Source organism: Microtus pennsylvanicus, chromosome 3 (genome assembly GCF_037038515.1).
Source record: "Microtus pennsylvanicus isolate mMicPen1 chromosome 3, mMicPen1.hap1, whole genome shotgun sequence".
Classification (NCBI taxonomy): domain Eukaryota; kingdom Metazoa; phylum Chordata; class Mammalia; order Rodentia; family Cricetidae; genus Microtus; species Microtus pennsylvanicus.
In genome coordinates this window covers 24,337,755-24,362,413 of record NC_134581.1, presented here as the reverse complement: position 1 = coordinate 24,362,413, position 24,659 = coordinate 24,337,755, and the positions used below count along the sequence as shown (strand labels likewise).

Here is a 24,659-nt window from a genome sequence, read left to right as displayed (position 1 = left end):
GATCCATGCGTCCAGTCCTGCTGATGCACCCATCCTGTTGATGCTGCTGTAGGTGAGGATAGAATAACAGGATATGAACGCTCGCATAGTGGGTGACCAAGACATCCCTTCTCATCAGGAGTTTTAACTACATCCCCAGGGTAGAAGAAGGGGAATCTGTTGTTTCCCTTGAGAGAACCCAGATTGAAGTTCTTGACAGTATTTTCTGGAATTTTGCTCATTGGATAACATGAAAAATTAGCTTGGCTGTTTCTGGGAATGGCCTGCCATGTAGTGCCTCAAAAAGGGCTAGTTCCAGCCGGGCGGTGGTGGCGCACGCCTTTAATCCCAGCACTCGGGAGGCAGAGGCAGGCGGATCTCTGTGAGTTCGAGACCAGCCGGGTCTACAAGAGCTAGTTCCAGGATAGGCTCCAAAACCACAGAGGAACCCTGTCTCGAAAAACCAAAAAAAAGGGGGGGGGGGCTAGTTCCTGATAGTCAGGGATGCCCCTGGTTAAAGCTAGGGGCAATTTTGTCTAAGGAGATCTGGTTTCCAGAATGATCTTCTTTAAATAAATGCCTCTTTTTGTTGTTGTTGTTATTGTTGTTTTGAGACAGGGTTTCTCTGTAGCTTTGGAGCCTGTCCTGGAACTAGCTCTTGTAGCCCAGGCTGGCCTTGATCAGCCTGCCCTGCCTCCCGATCCCTGTACTAGGTTCATTCAGATTCCTCCTGGCACCACTCACAATTCCGTATTAGTGAAGATGCTTATCCTCTCCAGCTTGCCTGACAATTGAAGACACTAAGTGCAATGTAGGTGAAGCTGAATTCTTCAAGTTTTAAGTTAGGCTTTCAGTGACTTCTGCCCTAAAGACAGATTTGTTGTTACATGGAGGCATTCAGAAGGCCCAAATCGAGGATTATTTCTGTAAGTAAAATCTTTTTTTTTTTTGTAAGTAAAATCTTAACCATGTCTGGTGCCCTTTGTGTTTGGCATGGAAAAACTTATCCAGCCTATGAAGGCATTCACTAAAACTAAAGGGACTTAGAATTAGGTCCTCCCCACATTTCACTGAAGTAAAATTGCCAGTCCTCTCCTAGATGGAGTCCTTGGCTTTGGGTCCCTGGGGACTGAAGGTGCCTGTTTGAAGGGTTCATCTTTTGGCATATTTCACATCCTTGCGCCACCTATTGGATTACCTCCTAGAGACCTTGGCCTAAATATTAAATGCCTTCTGGCTAGTAGAGTGTTTTCCTTCCTAAGTGAGAACATCTGCTGAAGGGATCTTCAAACTCTCTGAGAGATTTTGGTTATAGCAACTGGTCAGCAGGAGTGCCATCGTCTTTAGTCAAAATGGCAGCAAAGGCTATTTCCTCATTGGAATATTTGCATCATCTAGGAGCTAGCACGGCTTCTCCCAAAGAACAGGGCATGACTCAGTGTAGCTCTTGGCTTCTGAATCTGCCCCCCCCCCCCCCCATTCCCTTTAGCTATACGGTCCTCTCCTATTTGATGCCTAGGAGAGTAGTTTAGAGACAGGTACCAGGGAGGGCAAGAGAATTGCACCAGGAAGCAAGCATAAGGCTCTCTCTTGAGAATGTCTGATGGGGTTTTCTTCTGTCTTCGGTAGTCCCCCTTTCTTTCCATATTGCTGTGTGGACCTGAAGAATAGAAAAGTACTTGGAGTCTGTATACATACTGACTCTTTTCCTTGTGTTAATTTAATGCTCTGGTAAGAGCTATCAATTCAGCAAGCTTAGCATCAAAGTTCTGGGACAGTCACTCTGGGTAAATTGATTTGACTTTCCTCCATTGTAAAGACTTCTCAGAACTCCTCAAGCTGGATTGATCCTCATTGATGGGAGGGCATCTAATCTTCTAGTGATCACCCTTACAAAGAGGGCAGGGTCCTGGGGGAAGGTATTTGTCTCTGAGAGCTTTCTCACCTAAACAGCCTTCCTGCCTGCATAAGAAATGCATTCCTAACAATCCTAATTGTGTTGCTTGAGGATTCAGCTGCCTAGCTAACTAACAGCAGTTTCCCATGGTGTCTATCCTCTCCTCTTGGTCCTAGTTATAAAAAAAAAAAACAGTGTAGTAGTTTGTATCAAATTATTCAATGACTTGCCTGGTTCAATCACCAATTTTTGGAGTTATATATATGACTAATCAAGTCAGGCACTTATCATTTGGATGATCTCTGCCCATAACCCTGGTTCTATATTAATATGTATTTTATAGCCTCTTGAAATCTTTGGAAGAGCATCATGTGAGTCTCCTATCCTTCTGACTTAATGTAGTCAGTTGGGCATGGTTAAGGACTTACTTGCTGACTTTCTGAGAGCTAGTAGTACCCTTAAATCCATTCATTCCTCTGATCCTCTGGATTGAATTTAGGATTGGATTAGAGCTGCATCATTACCAGTGGTAAAGTTGAGGGGTATTGTTCTTTCCCTGGAAGTGTGAAAGTCATTTCCAGTGGGCATGTCCCACTCAACTCTAGAAGTGGTGGAGTTTGTTCTAGCAACAGCATACAGAATCATAAAGTTGGCTTACTCTTCAAAGGTGTGGACAGGCTGAACTGGGCCGTCAATAAAGCTCCTAGGTCTGTTAGTTCTGACAGAGAAAGGGAGCCATGCACATAGGTTGTCCCAGAGTCCCTTCTGGAGATCCGCCTAATTGAAAACATTTCTTGTGGAAGAAAGATGTGCTGTGTACTGTGGCTGGCCACCGTGGGGGACAGCATTTCTCACTGGGGAGGGGTCTGCTCCATCTGACAGGCTGCAGATTGGGATGAGCAACCAGAAGATTTGAAGGGATGGAAACAATTATGTTGTGCAGTTCATGAATTTGGGGATTTGGATACTTTATGGGAGGTTCCTTGCCCTTTAGCTCCTTTTTGAACTAGAACACATCACAGCCAAAGTGTAAGAGTACAGTTTACACAATTGGACCAATTCAGGGTGATCCTTCAAATAAAAAAGTACAATTGAACATATGGGATCTCAGTCTATTTTCCCTTTTGCTTGAAAAGCAGATTGAGTGGGGTAATGATATTGCAGTTTAAACTGCTTCTGGAGGTCTGATTCCCAGTCTCTTAGTGAGTATTCTATCCAGGCCTGGACAGGAGAAAAAGAACCTTTTCCTTAAGACTCTGAGTGTCAGTCATACCCAGTTTTTTAGGAAACACAGCAGGGGAGAATTTGATGTGATCTTGGATAGCGTCAAATCTGTCTGAAAGCAATAGGAAAATGGCGAGCATTCCTCTGAGAGCCGTCTCTCTTCTCACTCTGCCCGTGCCCAGAGGGGTGCCTCTGGTCCGGAGAACCCTCATGGTTTTAGACATTACTTCTAACTTGTGATGTAGTGGAAGGAACTTTTCCAGGGACAGAATGGCTTATATTTTACATACATGCATATTTAATATTTGCACATGTGTGTAAACATACATGTAAGTAAAAGACGTAAGGTTTAGAAAGGCTAGCTGGTTCATTGCTTAATTATTTTAATCTGCTATCTAAGATTTTTTTTTTTTACTATTATCTTGACTTTTTTTTCCTCCTTTAGATTACGAGAGCTTATTGTTCAAAACAAGACTGATGACCTGGGGAAAAAAGACGAGCCCAGCAAAGACAGCCATCATCAGGCTCTAATTGACCAGAGGTACTTTCAGGTACTGAATAGCTGCTGAAAAAACTGGTGTTTGTTATGATCCTTGATTTTAATTGCAGTACAGTTTGCTATCACTTGTTAAGGAATGTTTGTACAGACAGCTCTTGGTATCTTTGGGGATGTGGTTCCTTGATACTCATGGATGCATGTAGCACCTGCCTGTACATCATGGGACGGTTCGCGAGTCAGGCAAGGAACTGGAGATTGAAACACACACACACAGACAGAGAAAGAGAGAGAGACATGGGTCATCCTTGAACCAAAAATGCCCCCTTTATTGTGTTCCAGGGCAGCTTATATAGGGGGAGAGAGAGAGAGAGAGAGAGAGAGAGAGAGAGAGAGAGAGAGAGAGAGAGAGAGAGACAGAGAGAGACAGAGAGAGACAGAGAGACAGAGAGAGAAACGAGCATGCATGCCATATATGGCCACGCCCTAGCTCTCAGGATTTTTCAGCTGCCAGCCCACCAGAAACCATTCCCCTGCCATGAGGAACTCATCATGAGGGTCTCGTGTCAGAGCCACTGCAAGCATAAGAAAGCAAGTTGTCTACTCCAACAGGCAAGGGGTCACAGAACATTCAGGGTCTGAGGGTCTGCAGTCCCCAACAGATGCCTAAATCTGCAAAATCCCTCATAGAATGGAATTGAGGTGTGGCTTGAATGTGTGTTTGAATATGTGATCTTCAGCCATTTAGAAAGGTTTTGGAACCAATAGGAGATGGAGCCTGTTGGTGTCACTGGGATCAGGCCTTGAGGCTTGATAGCTTGGCCCCATTTCTTGTTCAGTCTTTACTTCCTGAGTGTGGATGCAGTGTCACCTGCCAGTCTCCAGCTCTTGCCACCGTCCATGCCTTCCCTGCCTGCTGCCATGTCTTTCCATGGACTGTACGCCTCTGAAGCTGTGAGCCAAAATGAAACCCTTTCTCCCATAAGTTGCTCTTCTCAAGGTATTTCATCACAACAACAGAAGACTGAGTATTTTCCTATAGCCCACCCACACCCTCTCTGTAATAACTACTATTATAATAATTATAATAGTACAGTATAAACACTATAACAATATTAAGATTTTTTTATTCTTTACCAATGTAAACCATTTGCCCTTCTTTTTGTTGTTGTTTTATGATATTTTTTGTTGTTTTTTTTTTTTGTTTTGTTTGTTTTTTGAGTCAGGGTTTTTCTGTGTTGCTTTGGAGCCAGTCCTGGAACCAGTTCTTATAGACCAGACTGGCCTCGAATTGACAGAGGTCTTCCTGCCTCTGCCTCCCAGTGCTGGGATTAAAGGTGTACTCCACCACCATCCGGCTTGTGCCACAACCGCCCAGCTGCTGTTTGCCCTTTTATTATTCCATTTGTTGATGCTGGTATTACTATATAACTAAATCTTCAAATCTTTGCATAGCTTTGATTTGGTTTAAATTATCTATGTGATGTAAAAAAACTAACCTTACTGGTTTTATAGGCTGTTTATTGAATAGATAAGCAATTGAGTCTAATAGTTCATTGAATGAAGTGGACTTGCATTTTTTGGTTCCCCGTAAGTTTTTGTCTGACTGTTTGAGACAAGCTCTCTCTCTCTCTCTCTCTCTCTCTCTCTCTCTCTCTCTCTCTCTCTCTCTCTCTCTCTCTCTCTCTGAAGTTCTGGGCTGTCCTGAAACTTGCTAATGTAGACCAGGCAGCCCTCAAATTCACAGAGATCCATCTGCCTCGGTCTTCCAAATGCTGGGATTAAAGGTGTGCACCACTTATACTTGGCCATAGGCTTTAAAATTTGAATTTAATCACTAACATTTTAAACACAAAGAGACTGTATTTTTAAAGTCATGTCAGTTATCAGAGCAGCATTACCTGTTTCCCTTGTCAGGTATGAGCACGAGCCCTTTGATCAGCACAGCTCCCACCGGGCCTTGTTTTTTGCAGTCATTTGCAGTCCCAGACAACTTTTCTTTCTAATTTGTTGATTTTTGTCATCTACCATTTTATGTTTATGCATACATTCCTTTCTAGATTCTGCAGCCTGTCCCATTCCGTTACTATTCCAAGCTCTTCTGCAGCTTTCCAGTAGGTTTTTATACCATTTGAATTTAAAATTCTTTGCTTAGATATATTTGAGCACATTTGCTCTTCTGGATGAACATTTATTAAAATAAAATCCCACTAGGATGAATTGAAATATGATCAATTTTATTAATATTTGGAGAAATGATAATTTACAATTTTAAATCATCCTATTCAGAAACATATCTAATTTTGGGAGGGTCTTTTATAGCTTCCCATAAAGTTCTATATATTTTAAATTTAGTTCAGATGTCTTTCTTGTCAGGTTTATTTTCTAAATATTTAATGACTTTCATTGTTGTCGTGAATAAGTTCCAGGCAACTCTGTGAGAATTTTCTTTTAGCTGTTTCCCCATTGTTGCTATATCTTTTACTGCCAATCATCAAAAAGTCAGTTAATTCATACAGGAGAATATAAATTACCATCAGTAAAAATTCTGATAGGGGAATTAATTCTTTCATTAAAATAATTAGTTTATTTATAGCTGAAATGAAATATTGACCATATGTTTTCATGAAAACTAAGTCTTCTAAATAACTTCTGAAGTCATATTACTAGGAGACTCATTAGTTGCAGCTTGAAGTATGCACAGGACAGAAATTCAAGATCAAAATGCTGATCTCATCTTCATACTCTATTTGTGTATGTGCATGTGTGTGTGTGGTGCACACATGTGCATTCATGCATGCATGGGAGCCAGGTGTACACGTGGAGGTTAGTGAACAGCTAATGGGTGGGCCATGTGGTCCTGGGATGCTTGCTGGTAAGCATGTCATTTCATTAGCCCTCATCTTCATACTTAATGACTATTTCTTAAATACAGTAGACTTGATAATAAGTGGGAAATGACTTTTATTATGTATGTTTTGTTTCTTAAATACCATAAAGGGCACATTTGCTTATGAAAGGGTGGAGACAGGAGGGCAGGTAGTACCTAAACACAGGGCATCTTACAGAACCTGGAGTCTCATTAAAACACTTTCTAAAAGGCTCTGAAGTTACTTGAAGAGGTAAAAGAAGGGAGAAAACAACCAAGGCTGAGAGAATGATATATCTTACCTGTCTTTGGGTGATGACTAATGGAGTAGTCTTCACATCTAGAGAGAGTCAAATAGTATATATTAAGCTTTAATTCAAATATCAGCGATATTGTCAGTTTTCTTCAGTGTGATAGCGGCACTAGATTGTGCAGACTATACCAGCTTTAAGGGATGTGTGCTTTACTATTTGAGGGTAAATAAGGTTGATAGCTGCATTCCTTCCATTGGTTCTGAACCTGCAGATAGAGCGAGCCCCTCTAGGAAAGTGTTCACAGTTTCTGGATCTAGGTAGTGACTATGTGCTTGTGGTGGTTAATTTTATGTCAGTTTGACTGGGCTATCCACTGCCCAGACACTTGGTTAAACAGTATGCCTGTGAGTGAATTGGTAGACAAATAGATTGTCCTCCTATGGTAAGTAGATCTCATCTAACCACTTACAGAACAAAAAGGTCAGGGGGAAATTCTATGCATGCTTTCAACATGGTTTTTTGTTTGGTTTTGGTTAGTTCTCCTATCTTTAGATTTGAACCAAAATATCAGATTTCTAGGGCTTTGGGACTACTATTCTGGGTCTCCACTCAGATTTGTAACTGATAGTCATGGGGTTCCATTAATTGCATGATCCAGTTCATTATATTAATTTTTTTTAAATATGGTGATCTCTTTCTCGTATGTATATGTGCATTTGAGTCTTCGAGTGACTACACAAGGCCCACTATATATATACACACAAATACATTTACTGTTGGTGGTGTTTCTTTGGCAAAGCCTAAAACACTGTTTAACACACACACTGAAGTTTTTGTCTGTTTAAGATGTTGGTGATTGTTTGTTTAATTTTATTTTGAGGTAAGGAAGGTCTCATTGTATAGTCCTGACTGGTTTGGAACTTGCTAGCCAAGCTAGACTTGGACCCCCAAAGATCCTCTTGCCTCTGTCTCTAGAGTACTGTGATTAAAGTTTGGATGTGCCACCATGCCTGGCTTATTTTAAATGTTTTATAATGAAAAGAAGGGCAATTTAAAACAATCTATTCAAACCTCAGCCGAAAAGTATTCTAGCTCAGACCTGACCTGTTCTACAGCATGGCCAAGGGATGTGTTGTCTTTGCTCCATTGTTTCTTCTGGTCCCCTGCTAAGTTTGACTTTTCTGGAGTGGCAGTGAAGGGTAGACAGTGGATGAGGAGAGAATGAGGATGGTTTCTTTCTTTCTGGTATAGCTATATTTAAGTGCTGGTGCCCTTGGTGGGGCTGACATCCAAATATAGCCTCTGCTTTTCTTTCCTGGAGTGTGTGTGTGTGTGTGTGTGTGTGTGTGTGTGTGTGTGTGTGTGCGTGCACGCATGTGTGCATGTGCATGTTTTCTCCTTTCTCTTAAGCTGGGACGTTTAACAACACAGCATTTGTTTTGTGGGCAGTGCATTTTAGTACTGACGTCTTATGAGGAAGTACCCTTAGGAGCTGTACTGCTATGGTCCTCCAGCCATAGACGGTTGCTTTTTTAATTTTCATGAGAGTAAAGCTTATCTCCGTCTCAATGTTCCTAGTTGGCCTGAGCCTATTCTTACCCTGTCACAAGATAGAGGGGCAGGTTTCTCTTGCTGCCCCTTTCTTCTCCATTGTGATGTTCACATATGGCTCAGTTCATCTTTGCTATGTGGCAGACATCTTCTAAAACTTAGTGATGCCCTTTAATAGTATCATGCTTGGACAGTAGATACGTCTGCTAATATTGGCCATACGTTGATGGTGAGTCATTAGAGCTCTTCTTGTGGCAGTTAAGTGAATTTTCTCTGTGATGGGGATGAATGGGCCTGAGTAGCTCTGCCTGGACTTGGCCATGTGGCGGCAGCAGAGTGTAAACAGTGATGTAGACTACTTAAGACCTTTTCCCCCCTTTGACTGGGCGTCATAGTGCACACTCAAGAGAAATAGGCAGGTGGTGAATCTCTTTGAGTTCGAGGCCACCCAGAGCTGTTATACAGAAAGACCCTGTCCTGAAAAAAAAAGCAATTATTTTAAAAGACCCAAACTGGCAAGACATTCATTTTAGTAAATTCTGTGGATATAAGCAAGACCCAAGATTAGCCCAAATTTAAAGGGTAAAAAGTCTCTACATTTTGATGGGAGAAACTGCAAGTCATGATGCAAGCATGCAACAAAACAAGGACAAGAAATGGCTGCACTCATTTTTATATACAGCCTGAAAGTGTGTATGCATATATCTAAACATGGTGTGAAGGGCATGAACGTGCCCTGTGATCTTCTGAGCATCAACTCCCTGCATCTTTCAGGTCACCCACTACCTTCCTGACCTTTGGTGTCAGGGAAGAGGACTATTCATTCCTCTGCTTTGATTCATAACTTGGAGAAGAATGTGATTTTTTTCTTTTTGTTTTGTTTTGGTTTTTGGTTTTTTGAGACAGGGTTTCTCTGTAACCTTTTAGAGCCTGTCCTGGAACTTGCTCTGAAGACAAGGCTGGCCTCAAACTCACAGAGACCTGTCTGTCTCTGCCTCCCAAGTGCTGGGGTTAAAGGTGTGTGCCACCACCACCCAGCAATTTTTTTCAATTATTTGATAGTAATAAATGCGTTTATAATAGAAGCGAAATGTCAAAACACAGAGCCTCAGAAGTTGGGTTCTGAGAGCACCTGTTTGCTCTAGCTACCTCTGGGCAGACGAGAACAGCAGTGTTTCTGCCTCGCTCTAGAAACCCTGTGCAGACACTCTCAGAGTCCCGTCTCAGGTATTTATAGTGTTTGTTAAGAACTATTGGGGGCTGGAGTAATGGCTCACAACCAAAAATATAAGAATTATTGGACTGGCTGGCCAGGACTTCTCTGCAGAATGTGTGGGGTTTAATGAGTAACTATCTTTATTTAAAATTCCAACTGAAATTGTGAAACAAGTAGAAAGCTCCTCTTAATCCCATACTTAGCTCAACTATGAGGAGACAAATAGGAATCATTGCAACTTAGATAAGGATGTCTAGATGGTTGTTATTCTGTGTGGAGTATAGTGGATGGTAACTGCTTTCAAACCTAAATTAGTAAAAATTTATTCAGTTTTCCTTAGAATTTGTACATCTATGCTAATGAGACCACATTACCCCAATATTTTAGAAACATCTGGAAATGATGTCGTGTTGGCACCTGATGCATCCTTTCCCTACCTCACAGCGTCAGATTCAGACATGTTAACCACAGATACTGTCCATGGTTGCAGGTGCTGTGCAGCATCAATTCCATTATTCATAATCCTCGAGCTCCAGTGATTATTCATAAACAGAGCAAGGGAGGAGCCCAAAACTTCAATAAAGATATTGTTCAAGATTGTGGATTTGAACATCTCGTTCCTGTAATAGAAATGTGGGCAGATGAACTGACGTCCTTAAAGGTATGTTGAATATTCTTCATACGTTTTGAAAATCTGTTGAACTTGGCTTTTCTTGTTCTTTAACTATAAAGCTAATGATACTTTTCTAAAATTGGAATATTACTGCTTACATATTTTGTTCCATTTTGTTTTTGAGACCAAGTCTAACTGTGTAGTCCTGGCTAGATTGGAACTAACTCTGTATAGAGGCTGGATTTGAACACAGAGATATCCACCTGCTTCTGCCTCCTGAGTCCTGCAATTAAAGGCATGTGTTACCATGCCAGCCTTCATGTTTCCAATTCTGTAAATTTGTTGCTATTGTTAAGCTTGCCTCCTCTAAAGTTTTACCATAGCAAATGTGTAGACTTTGCCTCACTGAGAATCGGTAGTGGACCCACCTTTGTAGTCTAAGCGCTTTCCTGTTCTGCCCTCCTGCTGATGTCTTGCTGAGCCTGTCCTGACCTTTGCACATGCTCAGATGCCGTGTCGTAGCCTTAGTTTCTTCTTAGCTGGGATTGCTTATTCTGTCTTCACATTTTATTTTTCTTTCTCAGAATTGAGTTTATTTCTGTGTTTGTCTAATTGCTAGAGAAGGTGATAGTTAGCAAGCAACTGGGAAATGAACTGTACTTTCATTTGATTTATAGATCATTGTATATTCTTTATTGTGTAACTTGAGTTCATTACATTTTTCTTGATTGGTTTATTGAGAAGTGATTTGCTATAAAGTTAACAGTATTGCATTTCTTTTTAAATATTTATTTATTATGTATACAATGTTCTGTCTGTGTGTATGTCTGCAGGCCAGAAGAGAGCACCAGACCTCATTACAGATGGTTGTGAGCCACCATGTGGTTGCTGGGAATTGAACTCAGGACCTTTGGAAGAGCAGGCAATGCTCTTAACCACTGAGCCATCTCTCCAGCCCCAACAGTATTGCATTTCTGTGCCTTTTGAACTTTAGATTTTTTTCAGTAACTAATATCATACAGAATTCTGCTATAGTTAGTGAAGATATGATTCAGTGACAGTATTTGTCAGCATTTTGTCCTAATGCCGGAAGAACCTTATAAAGAGCGAGTGACTTCTTGGGAACAAAAAGTTTTCTTTGTTCTTGTATGCCTCAAAGATCTTCATGTACATGGGTGCTCAATTAATATCCAAATTGTTCAGAATAACTATAGTCCCAGACAATTAGAGGTGCTTTTTATTTGCTTTGTTTTGGTCTTTTTTAAAAAAATAAATTCTCTATTATACACACACATATATATTTTAGTTTCTTGAGACAGGGTTTCTTTGTATAACCACCATGACTGTCCTGGAACTCACTTTGTAGATCAGGCTGGCCTCGAACTCACAGAGAGCCTCCTGCCTCTGCCTCCCAAGAGCTGGAATTAAAGGCATGTGCCATCACTGCCTAGTATTTTTGTTTTTGTTTTTGTTTTTTGTTTTTTTTTTTTTGAGACAAGGTCTCTATTATGCAGTCCTGGGTGTCCTAAAACTCCTGTGTAGACCAGGCTGTCCTAAAACTCAAAGAGATTCACCTGTTTCTGCCTTCCAAGTGCTGGGATTAAAGGTGTGCACCACCATCACCCAGCTTGATGGTTTTGTTGTTTGTTTTTTAATTTATAAAATCTTATCTGCATAAAACTCATGAAAGAATCTTGTCAGTCAGCCTACATTTTATTTCCTTTTTTTTCTTTAGAACTTGGACAAAGCTACATAATATATAAACATTTTTGTTTGAATGACAGTGCTGGGTTAATAATTTTATATGTCTGAGTTTCTCTAGTTTGTTTCTCAGAAAAGGCTGAAATAGAGATTGACTTGTGGAATCTGTTATTTCCCACTCACTGCTTGGCAGAGAGCTCTCTGTAGGAGGTAGCAGTGCTAACTACTGTTCTCCTTTTCAGGAAAGTTAGACTAGAAATAGCCCTCGTCTTTCCAGCAGAAGGGAAAGACTAGATGAGAAAGGTGACAAAGGCAAGAACCAAATTAATAGGCACAGTTGTTTTTCTACGTATCAGATAACAGGGGACGTGTTGCAAAAATGTGAACATAAAATTCAGACTAATTGGAGAGGTGAAATAATGCTAAAACATGACATTTTAAATAACTATGGCATATGTTGCTAGGAACTGAGTGCCATGAAGATGGACAGCTGCGGTGAGGGAATGAGATGTGTGACTTGCCCTCCAGGGTCTGGTAGGAGAGGTCACTCTGGTCACAGCGTCCAGGAAAGGCTTACAAGAGTGCTGAGTTCTTGTCACTCTGTAGTTTTCTGAATAGGAGGAGGCAGGAAATTAGCTTTATACTTAGAACGTTGTAAGGATGGCCATGCCTTGGTGGCACACACCTTTAATCCCAGCTTTCGGAAGGCAGAGGCGGGTGGATCTCTGTGATTTTGAGGCCAGCCTGGTCTACAAGAGCTGGTTCCAGGACAGGCTCCAAAGCTACAGAGAAACCCTGTCTCGAAAAAAAATTATTGTAAGGACACCTGAGGCCATTGACTAGAATTAGCATCTTCTGCTCATGGCCTTTAGGAATGCTTCTGTTATTTATAATACAGATTCAGAATCCAGCTTGGAGAGTACACGAATCCCTTTGGTGTCTCATATGGGGAGTTTTTTATAATGTAGAACTTTCTAGTTTTGGGCAGACAGATTCCCAGTTAATATTTTTTTCCTTAGGATTGATTCCTGACTTAAAAGAGAATGATGGGTTTGAGAGATGAATGGAAAAGAGAAATGTAGCAGTACATACTATTACTACATGTTTGCCTGTTTATTTTTGAGACAGGCCTCATTATACAAGTCTGGCTGCCCTGGGATGTACCTTGTAGATCAGGCTGACCTTAAATTCACAAAGGTCCACTTGCTTCTGCCTCCTAATGCTGAGATTAAAGGCATGTGCCACTAAGCCTGGCTTTATTATATGTTTTATTTTCAATGAACATATAATTATACACGTGTGAGGGATAGTGATATATATATATATATATATATATATATATATATATATATATATATATATATATATTTGAGTAGAATCACTGTTAAGAACATCAGTAATTCTCAGCCATGCTCGCTTTACTTACCCTGCTGTGGTATAGAACATCCCAGATTATTTCTCTTATCCAGCTCACCCTGACTGCTAACCATCCTGTCTCCATTCCTTCTTACTCAAACTCTTCTCTGGCTTTGGGAACCACTATGTATCTAACCTTTGAAACTTTTACCTTTAAGTCAGAATATGTGGTATTTGTTTCTGTTTTTATTTCACCTAACGTAATGTCTTCCAGTTCTTCCATGTTGCAGTAAACGACAGATGTCATATTTTTTATGGCTGATATCATCATATACATGTGCATGTTTGTATCACACATACACACACTATTTCTTTTTAGCCAATTCATCTATCGTTAGACTCCTAAATTGATCCCATATCTTGGCAATTCTGAGTAATGCTTCAGTAAACACATGAGCACTGGCATCTTTTAAACACGCTTTAGTTTCATTTTATTTGGATACATATCCAGATGTAAGATTGTTAGGTTATGTGGCAGTTTTCTTTAGCTTTTTTAGGAACCTCTATGTACTGTTTTACACGATGGTTATACAATTTTCATTCCCATCAATAATAAATGCAGGGGATTCTCAAAAGAATTATGGTCACTTGTATGATTTCATTTACATAAAATGCCAAGTGTAAGCAAATCCATAGCAGCAAGTAGTGGATTAGTGGTTAAAGAGGCTGGAGGATAATAGAAAAGGACTTTGTGGGTGTGGGATTTTTTTATTTTTAAAATTTGTATGTGTATGAACATTTTGACTGCATATGTGTTTGTGCACATGCATGTCTGGTTCCCGTGGAGGTCAGAAGGGGGTGTCAGACCCTCTGGAACTGGAGTTATGGATGGTTGTGAACCATCATGTGGGTATTGGGAACTGAACCTGGGTCTTCTGAAGACCAACAGGAGTTCTTTGTGCCAAGCGATCTCTCCAGTCCTATGTGTGGGACTTGTTCTTGGAAGATGGATAGGTTCTAAAATTAGACAGTGGTGGTATTTTGTGCCATTGTGAAAAGATGCGAACCATCAAATTTCGCTAGTAAAGGTGAGTATTTTGATATGTACATTTTATCTCAAAGGTGCTGCAGAAATATTTAAAGCCTAGGCTAGGGATGTGGCTCAGGGGTGAAGTATTTGCCTTGTGTTTATGAGGGAGGCTTAGGCTCTCTCCAGCACTGATAAAAAACAATCTAAAAAACAATAGAACTACTTAAATAACATTACTGCTTAAAGCATCTAGACTTCTTTTAAGTTGGCAATGATATTAAAATATACTGATGATGATTATATAGCTATGTATTTTTAGACCACCTTATTACTGTTGTTAGTGTTAAAGTACAAACTATTTTATAACCAATAATGCATTTAGTTTCTTTTGTTGCAAAGGTTTTGTATAAGTCCTTAAAAATACTGTCTGCAGCACTGGTACCTTGGCATAATTTAAAGAAACCGGATGAAAATGAAGGTGTCAAAGTAGAAGATCTGTTGTTTATGGTAGATGCCATGTTGGAAGAGGTTGAAAACAAGAAGGAGGTAAAACTTGATACTTACATAACTTTACATTTTAAAGTTTTTTTATTAAAATTTTTAATATTATTTCAAATTGTAAACTATCTTTTCACCTTCTTCTTATAGAGCCCCAGCATGCCAAACTTTCAAACTTTGCAAGCTATTGTTTCTCACTTCCAAAAGCTATTTGATGTGCAGTCTTTAAATGGAGTCTATCCCCGGATGAATGAAGTGTATACCAGGCTTGGAGAAATGAACAACGCGGTGAGAAACCTCCAGGAGCTCTTAGAACTAGGTGATGACCCTTGTCATTTTTGGCACTGATTTAAGAATTATTCTTAATACATTAACAAAAAATAGGTGTGGGGTTTTTGTTTTGTTTTGCTTTAACAGTGTTGCCTTGCTCTCACTGTAGCCAAAGCTGACCTCCAACTCCTGATCTTTGTCCTTCACCTCCCAAGAGCTCCGGTTGCTGATTCTATATGTTTACCACCACACCCCACAAAAATCCTTTTAATTAAAAAGCAAAACAACAACAAACCCACAAAAAGGAAAAAAGGGGATAGGAATATAGCCTAGTTGGTAGAGTGCTTGCCTAGCATGCATGAACTCCGGGTTTGATTCTCAATACTGCATAATCAGGGCATGGTGGTGCACATAGATAATCCTTGTACTCAGTAGATGGAAGCAGGAGGATTAGAAGTTCAAGGTCAGGGGTTGGAGAAATGGCCCTTCAGTTAGGAGCACTTGCTGTGAAATTATAAGGACTGGAGTTTGCATCCCATCACCCCTATAACAAGCCAGACATCTCCAAATTTCTGTAACTCCAGTTACAAGAATTCCAACACCCGTTTCTGGTTTCCAAGTGTGTAAAAGGACTTGCATACACATACATACATGCATACACACATTCAGATCTTTTTGTTTGTTTTTCAACAACCACCATGTGAAACCACCCTGGCTGTCCTAGAACTTGCTCTGTAGAACAGGCTGGCCTCGAACTCAGATCCACCTGCCTTCTGCCACCACCACCTGGCAAATCTTTTTTAAAAATTCAAGACCCTGGGTTAAAACAACCACCCCCAGACAGGGTTGGAAAATGGCTCAGTAGTCAAGAACACATTCTCTGCAATCATGAGTCCCAAGCTGGACATGCTCTGAGGAGAATGGGGACAGAATTGTTGAGGCCCACTGGCTTCTAGCCTAGCTAAGAAAGTGTGAACTCCAGGCTCAAAGAGGTAGTGTGTCTTAAAGAAATAGGCAAAGGGTGATAGAGGAGGACACCCAATGCTTTCTTCTGGCCTCTGTGTTTTCCGAGTTACACACCTCCATATACTTACACAGACACACAAACATGTAAGCTAATATAAATAAATATTAATCCTTTTCTCCACCAAAATAAAATTAGTAACTGAAGCAGGAAATGTTAGATGAGTGTAATGATTTTGGAAATTCTTTTTTTTTAATATTTTATGTTTTCCTTTCTCTTTTGCAGACAGTTCATCCTCATTGTGTGTGCTAGTCAGCACAGTTGGAAAATTGTGTAAGATAATTAATGAGGATGTGAATGAGCAGATTAAGCAAGTCTTAGGACCTGAAGACTTACAAAGGTATGTATATGTTAGAAATGTATCCAAAATGCTTCAAGTGCTGCGAAGTAAAGACTTCCAAAGCTTTATAAGTTACTTATCAGGAGTGACAGCGTCTGGGTGTCCTGAAATTCTGTGTAGACCAGGGTGGCCTTGAACACAAAGAGCTCTGCCTGTCTCTGCCTCCAGAGTGCTGGGATCAAAGGTGTGTGTCACCATGCCTTTCAAAAATAACTTCAAGCCGGGCGGTGGTGGTGCACGCCTTTAATCCCAGCACTCGGGAGGCAGAGGCAGGCGGATCTCTGTGAGTTCGAGACCAGCCTGGTCTGGTCTACAGAGCTAGTTCCAGGACAGGCTCCAAAGCCACAGAGAAACCCTGTCTCGAAAAACCAAAAAAAAAAAAAAAAAAACAAACAAAACAAAAATAACTTCATAGCCCTAAAGAATCATATACCCTTGGATATGGAAAAAAATGTCACATGTACTCAAAAAAAAATTGTCAGGGCTTATAAACTCACATAGGGCAGCTGGAGACTCTAGCAGAAACTCACTCCCAAGGGAAGTTACAAAGAGAGAAATTAAAGTCTTTATAATCAGTTCCTGAATTGAACTATGACCTATACTCTTTCTAGGACACTACCAAACTACTGAGTCATTACTAGTCACATACTTTTTTGTTTAGAAGATAAATATTAAGGATTTTTAAAAGATTAGGCACCACTAATATAAAACCTAATATATATATTATGGGGCTAAGGCAGATGTGTAGCTCAGTGGTAGAGCTTGTGTTTACGAGGCATGTAACTCTGGTTCTCTCTCCAGTAACCCCCACTCCAATAAATAATGCCCCCCAGACAGTGAGGCCTTCAACAACTTTCAGCAAACTATGGAATACACACACGCACCAACCCCTCACATCATCCATATATTCTGCAAGTTTTCCTGGAAGAACCTGGCAGTGGAGTCTTCTCATATTTAATGTTTTTCCCTTTTGGTTTCTCCCCTCCTACTGTTTTTCTGATGATTGGTACTTAACGTCCAATAGCATACTGGGTAGAGAAGCCTGTTTTTAGCAAATATTCTAAATAAGATGCTTTAAGAAAATAAAAGGAAAATGGTATCCGGGTGAATTGAGATCTTAAAAGGAAAGGATTGCTGTAGTTGATCATCACATTTATATTCAATTTAGCAAGTTAGTTTCTTCTCACTCCGAAAAGTTTTGTCTGCAACTACCTGTTAACGATCAAATGCAAAAACCCGAAGTTGGAAGCTTTTGTAAACTGTGTATTTTTTAAATAGCATTATCAACAAATTGGAAGAACATGAGGAATTTTTTCCAGCATTTCAAGCTTTTACTAACGATCTTCTTGAAATCTTAGGTAAGATCTGTTGATGGTGGCTGAATCTCTTAAGATGTCAGTGGGTTTGAGAGAAGGGTGTTATTTAGACACTGGGCTCCTGGTTACTTTAGGTGTTTGGTAGGAAGTGTAAAAAGTCATAACTACTTTTCAGAATTAATCCTTACTAATTAGGATTAATTCTCAGAACAGAAAAAGACAGCTATAAAGAGATAGCAACTATTTTTTTTCTTTTTAAATATTTATGTGTATGACCGTTTGCCTGTATGTATGTATGGGCAGATGCCTGTGGAGGCCAGAGGAGGTGGTCGGATCCCCTGGAACTAGAGTTACAGACAGTTATGTCTTGTTAGTTCAGGGAACTGAACTCAGGTCCTCTTATAAGAGCAGCAGGTACTTTTAACTGCTGACCTCTCTCTCCAGCCCTGTGAGACTCTTGGCTCTGTCATTGTGACCCTACTATTAGAGATATGCCGGGATAAGGGAAAGTCTTTTGTCAGTGAGCAGGAGCTGTAGAATGTGAATTCTGGCTAAGGCTCACTGAAATTTAATGCCTTAGAAGAAAAATCAAACTCAGAAGGTAGCCTCTGAAGAACCTGAACTGCTTTGTCTGAAAATCCAGATCAGAACCAGCCATGTCCCTGAGGCTTTTTTTGTTGTTGTTCTGGGGGTACCATACACCTCTTACTGAACAGATCTCCCAAAAGAAGGGCTGAGAGCACTCCACTCTGAGACTAAAAGGATCAAGAAGGAACACTGTGTTCCTTAAGAAGAAATCAATTCCCAAATCCTTAAGTGGAGACCCAGAAAAGAGATGCATTGTCTGGCTAGGACGCATGTTGGGACCCATGTTGGCTGTACAGATTTAAGAGGTACCAAGGTATCATAAGTGCAGCCAGCTGGATGTGTTACCAAGGTTTTGCTGATGATAAAAATCAATGCCATAGTCAAAGGGAAAATTGCAGATGCTCTATGAAACACCTGTGCGAGGCAATGGTCACATACAGATAGCTAATCTTGGAGAAGACTCCATGTGTGTGAGAGCACTCACTGCTATTGCTGCCCTAGGGTGTGAATTTTGTCTGTGAAGTCTTTATTTTTATGAGCTTTTCACTAGAAAAATTACTCTCTTTATAATTTGTATTTTTTTCTATTACAGAAATTGATGACGTGGATGCCATTGTACCTGCAGTAAAGAAATTAAAAGTACTTTCATACTGAAAACAAATCATTTTTACTGTGTAAATTGTATTCTTAACATTCTAACTATTTTAAGGAACTGATCCTGAGACAAGATTCTAAAATGTTATCAGCTCTCAGAATTCATCCTCTTGCCATTGGGTCATTCTCAATCCATATAAGTTTTAGTTTTTGATTATTTAATAGAAAGTAGCTGCTAAGTTAATAAAATAGTACAATAACTTTAGATCCCTTATCACTTCCTAAGTAATGCTTGAGTGTTTTAAAATGTAATGATTATTTTAAGGTAGAGATTGTGCATAGCAAAAGAGACTCAGGGATATTTGTAAATTATAGATACTTGTATTTAAGTTCAAGGCTTAATGACTTTTTGGTCAGAGAAAAAAGAATGTCAGTTGCTTTCTAAGCCCAAGCAAAAGGAGGCCACTGCCTTCCAGGCAGAAAGGTAGTGTCTTTGTATTAAGGTAGGAAGTTAATCATGAGTGAAATAGATGATTAGGTAGAATACTTTTCAGAAAAAAATGAATATTTATTTGCAATATTGATGTAATGTACTTTTATAAAGAAATAAAATCACAAATAAAATTTTTGTAGACTTTCCAGATATAAGTGTTCCTAGTGGCGATATGTATTGCTCATAAATAATGAGTCATGTTATTTCTTTGGCCATCGATTCCTCCTTACTGCATTTTAAGTAAGAGTCCTGTTCTCACTGATTTCTGCTTATTTTCTACGCTCTGTATTCAGTATGATGCGGGGGGCAGTGTTCTGCATGACATCCATGAACACAAGCTACTCTGGGCTACCCCATGTCCTTCTTTAAAGGTGCCATTCCTACTGGTTGATAGGAATTATTGTCATAAAGTGTTTCTAGGAAACAGCATGGTAGTATGGAGAGTGCCAAAAAACAGGCAGGTTCTTTCTTACTTTAAAATTCTTTGCTTTCTTAACCTGTAGTTAAATTTTTAAATACTAACCCAGTGGTTCACAACCTTCCGAATACTGTGACCCTTTCAAACTGTTCCTCATGTTGTGGTAACCCCAACCATAAAATTATTTTCATTGCTACTTTGCAACTGTAATTTTGCTCCTGTTATGAATCATAATGTAACTGCCCGTGCTTTCTGATGGTCTTAAGCAAACCCTATGAAAAGGTTGTTAAACCCCCAAAGGAGTCATTTCTCACAGGTTGAGAAACCACTGTAACTAGCCTATAATCTAGAATGTTTACATGGGTTCGTTAGAAAAAGCATTTGGTTATTCATTTTGTTTGTTTGTTTGTTTGTTTGTTTTTGTATTTTTCGAGACAGGATTTCTCTGTGGCTTTTGGAGCCTGTCCTGGAACTAGCTCTGTAGACCAGGCTGGTCTCGAACTCACAGAGATCCGCCTGCCTCTGCCTCCCAAGTGCTGGGATTAAAGGCATGCGCCACCACCGCCCGGCTGGTTATTCATTTTGAATTGGCAAAATTACTCTTAAGAAATTTCTGTGAGGAAGTTTGGAAGTCTTTTTAAAGATTTTAAAGGATTTGCTTTCGTTATTTTTTAAATGTGTGTTTGTGTGTATATGCGTGCACTTGCACATGTCATGTGCTGAGTGCAGGTGCCCTCGGAGTCCAGAAAAAAGTGCTGAATCCCCTGGAACTGGAGTTACAACCGGGTGTGAACAGCCCCATGTAGGTACTAGGAACTGAACTCTGGTTCTCTGCAAGGGCACTATATGCTCTTAACCACCGAGCCATTTCTCTAACCCAAAGATTGGAAGTCTTGACGATGTGTATATGTGCATATGCCTTTGTTTGAGGTGGGTTGTCCTGTATTCCAGGCTGGCTTTGAACCTTCTATAGCCAAGGCTAACATTGAACTCCTGAACCTATTTCCACCACCCCCCAAGTGCTAATATTATAAGCATGTACCACCACACCTGGTCTTAACAATATTTGGGAATAAAAGAAGAAATATAATTAAAAGATCATAATTGGCAGCTAGAGAGATGGCTCAGCAGTTAAGAGTGCTTATTCTTGGGTGGTGGTGGCACACGCCTTTAATCCCAGCACTCGGGAAACAGAGGCAGGTGGATCTCTGTGAGTTTGAGGCCAGCCTGGTCTACATAGTGAGTTCCAGGACAGCCAGAACTGTTACACAGAGAAACCATCTCAGAAAAAGAGAAAACAAACAAATAAAAAGTACTTATTCTTGCAGAGGATCCCACGTGCCCAGCATCCATGTTAGGTGACTCATAACTGCCTCTACCACCAGCCCTAAGGGGATCTGGTGCCTCCTGCCTCAGGCCTCCATGGGCATCTGTATTTATATAATAAAATTTTTTTTAATTATATTAATCTAAATTCTGATGGCTATTTTTAATCTCGCAGTTAGCTCTTAGTTTAAAACAGAAGTTTTTAAATCCTTTTCCAGAGGACAGGAGGGTTTTGGAGGTGCCTCAGGGCCATTAAGGACAGTCACACTAATGCAAATAGTTTAGGCCCTTGTTATTATGTCTACCTTTATTCAATTTTAATTGTTTAAACCTATAAAGTACTACAGTTGTTCCTGGTTTATATATGAAATTTGAAATTTATGCCCTGACAGTGCTGAAGCATGCATGGGCAGCCCATACATGGTGGTTCTGTTGAACTTGTCCATATTGGGTTTCATGGTCTAAGTTGATGAGGACGACCGACCAGGTCTCTTCCTCTGGTTTATATATAGAACTATCTAAATATAAGCATTCAAAACACATTTTTTAAAAACAATTTTGATGTATAATTAACATAAAAACTATACAAATATGTAAAATTTGGGAAGTTCTGGCATATATCTGTCTGTAATGCCGCGGTGGTTTGAACGGGAGCATCTGCCACAGGCTTAGCTATTTGAGCACTTGATCCCCAGTTGATCTCACTGTTTGGGGAGGTTGGGAAGTGATGTCTTACTGGAGGAAGTACATCACTAGTAGGCTATGGTATTTATGATCTTGTTCTGCTTCCTGTTCATTCTCTTGCTTGTGTTTACATTTTATGCTGTGAACTTGACATTGCTTCTTGTCACTGTGACTGGTGCTGGCTGCTGTGCCTCCCCACCATAATGGACTCCTATTCTGCTAGAACCGTAAGCCCAAATAAACTTTCTTCTGTAAGTCACTGTGGTCATGTGTTTTATCACAGCAACAGAGTATGGTCTTTTGCTGTTGAGCCTTTAGAATTTGCTCAAACTTTGTGATTTGAGATGATTTAAATATATTCCATATACTATTTTAAAAATTGAATTGCAAAAAGAATCACTATTATGGGTACATTTTGCTATTGTGTTATTGAGAACTATCGTCCTACCATTTTTGTCTGCTTGATTTGTCAGTTTCTAGGAGACACTAAAATCTCTATAAATTTGCCAAATTTTATTCTATGTATCTTGAACCCATTTTCTAAGTACATATAAATATAATTGATATATTTCTTAATATCCTTCTTTATTGCTATTCATGTTCACTGCCTTGAATGTTATTTTGTTCTTTTTGTTTTCATCATCATCATCATCATTATTATTATTATTATTATTATTATTATTATTATTACAGTTTTGTTTTGGAACTCACTATGCAGCCCTCACTGACCTGGCTTTGTTGATGTTTAGTTTGTATTATGTAAGTGTGCATGCACACACATATGCCACAACATGTATGTGGAGGTCAAAGGATAATTTTCTGTCAGTTCTGGGTTCTGGGGACTCAACTCAGCCTTTACCAACTGAGCCATCTCATAGCCTGGTTTTATCTTAATAACAACTAATTATGTATATGTTATAAATATCAAGTATAATTTAAATGATTATAAAGTTAACACCCATGTAACAACCAAGAAATAGAGCACATAGGTGGCTATCCCACACCTCCTAAGTTCCTGGAGGTCACTGTCATCCTGACTTTTATGTCAGTCACTTCCTTAGTATTTTAAAGAATTGGGGATTTTTTCATGAGCATGCCTGAACCAATATATGTGCCTCTTTTTATAAACATGGAATTATAGTATCCATGCTATTTTAATGTTCCTTTTGTCCACTGTTATGATTGTGCTGTGCACCCTTGTATGCTAGGCCTAAGCCATCCGTTTTCATTGCTGTAGAGTATTCGCCTTTCTGTTGTGCTGAGGATTGGCATCTGAGTGGTTTCTAGGTCTCAGCTATAGTGAACAACGTGCTGTCAGCACATGCCCTTATGCACATATGCAATATATATCTAGCATATATAGCTCAGACCGAACACGCTGGATCTCAGCAGCAATCGTTTCTATGTACATAGAAAAAAATTCAGTATCTACTCTGAACTCTATACAGTTCCACAATTAGGGGACATGTGTTCTTGTTCTTGTGGGTGTGAAGAGGTAAACTCCCTGAACTGGGTTAATCAATGAGATACACTCAGTTTAAAAGGAGGGGGGAATATATAGATCATCTACTTTAGAAGCTAATGGTAAGACAAAGACACACAGACTCAGAGAAATGCTTGCTCCCTTTACCATATAGGAATGTGCTATTCATTCCAGGCCCAGGCCCTAGCCAGCCTCTGCCTCCTTCATGTCATCAGTTTCTAAGTGTCGAGGAGGAGGGAGAGTGGTTCGGGAATTTCCTGTGAGTACCAACTGAATGGTTTAAATTTTAAAATTCTTTTTAAAAATACTTGAGACGTTTATCATAAAGGGATGTTGAATTTTGTCAAATGCTTTTTCAGCATTTAATGAAACGATCATATGGTTTTTGCTTTCAGTTTATTTATATGATGGATTACATTGATAGATTTTCGTATGTTGAACCAGCCCTGCATCTCTGGGATGAAGCCTACTTGATCATAATGGATAATTTTTCTAATGTGTTCTTGGATTTGGTTTGCCAGTATTTTGTTGAGGATTTTTGCGTCAATGTTCATGAGTGAGATTGGCCTATAATTCTCTTTCTTGGTTGAGTCTTTATGCGGTTTCGGTATCAGAGTAACTGTAGCTTCATAAAAGGAATTTGGCAGTGACTCTTCTGTTTCTATATTGTGAAATACATTGAGGAGTATAGGTATTAGGTCTTCTTGGAAGTTCTGGTAGAATTCCGCATTGAAACCATCTGGTCCTGGGCTTTTTTTGATAGGGAGGTTTTTGATAACTGCTTCTAATTCTTTGCGACTAACAGGTCTATTTAGATTGTTCACCTGGTCCTGGTTTAACTTTGGTATATGGTATTTATCTAAAAAAGTGTCCATTTCTTTTACATTTTCCAGTTTTTTGGCATACAGGCTTTTGTGGTAAGATCTAATGATTCTCTGAGAAGCCAAGGACAATGGCATGGGATTTTGTTCCTACTTCATGTTCTGGATTTGTGGGAGCCTAGCCAGTTTGGATGTTCACCTTCCTAGACCTGGATGGAGGGGGAAGGACCTTGGACTTTCCACAGGGCAGGGAACCCTGACTGCTCTTCGGACTGGAGAGGGAGGGGGAGAGGAGTGGGGGGAGGGAAATGGGAGGCTGGGAGGAGGCAGAAATTTTTTTTTCAATAAAAAAAATAAAATAAAATACTTGAGACAACACTAGTTGGGCAGTGGTGGCGCATGCCTTTAATCCCAGCACTGGGGGGGGGGGGGGGGAGGCCAATCTCTGTGAGTTTGAAGCCAGCCTGGTCTACAAGAGCTAGTTCCAGGACAAGTTTCAAAACTACAGAGAAACCCTGTCTTGAAACAAACAAACAAACAAAAAATACTTGAGACAAAGAACTGTACTTTGTGGCACCCAACCCTAAGATTATCCTGAGGAAGGAAGAGAAAGGAGGC

At 39.9% G+C, this 24,659-nt stretch overlaps 1 protein-coding gene across 3 annotated transcripts in view; it reads left to right on the top strand.

The window, feature by feature from the left end:
* Cep70 (centrosomal protein 70) overlaps positions 1–19,458 on the top strand; it is a 55,449-nt gene extending 35,991 nt beyond the window's left edge. For 2 of the 3 annotated variants that reach the window (XM_075964896.1, XM_075964894.1), the window contains exons 12-18: positions 3,546–3,651; positions 9,977–10,147; positions 14,586–14,732; positions 14,835–15,003; positions 16,204–16,318; positions 17,597–17,676; positions 18,815–19,458. In XM_075964896.1, the coding sequence (XP_075821011.1) occupies positions 3,546–3,651; positions 9,977–10,147; positions 14,586–14,732; positions 14,835–15,003; positions 16,204–16,318; positions 17,597–17,676; positions 18,815–18,876 (850 nt within the window). In that variant the 3' untranslated portion in view covers positions 18,877–19,458. The remainder of the gene's footprint in view (positions 1–3,545; positions 3,652–9,976; positions 10,148–14,585; positions 14,733–14,834; positions 15,004–16,203; positions 16,319–17,596; positions 17,677–18,814) is intronic. The other variant, XM_075964895.1, reaches the window with a different exon arrangement.
* The last annotated feature ends 5,201 nt before the right edge of the window (positions 19,459–24,659 follow it).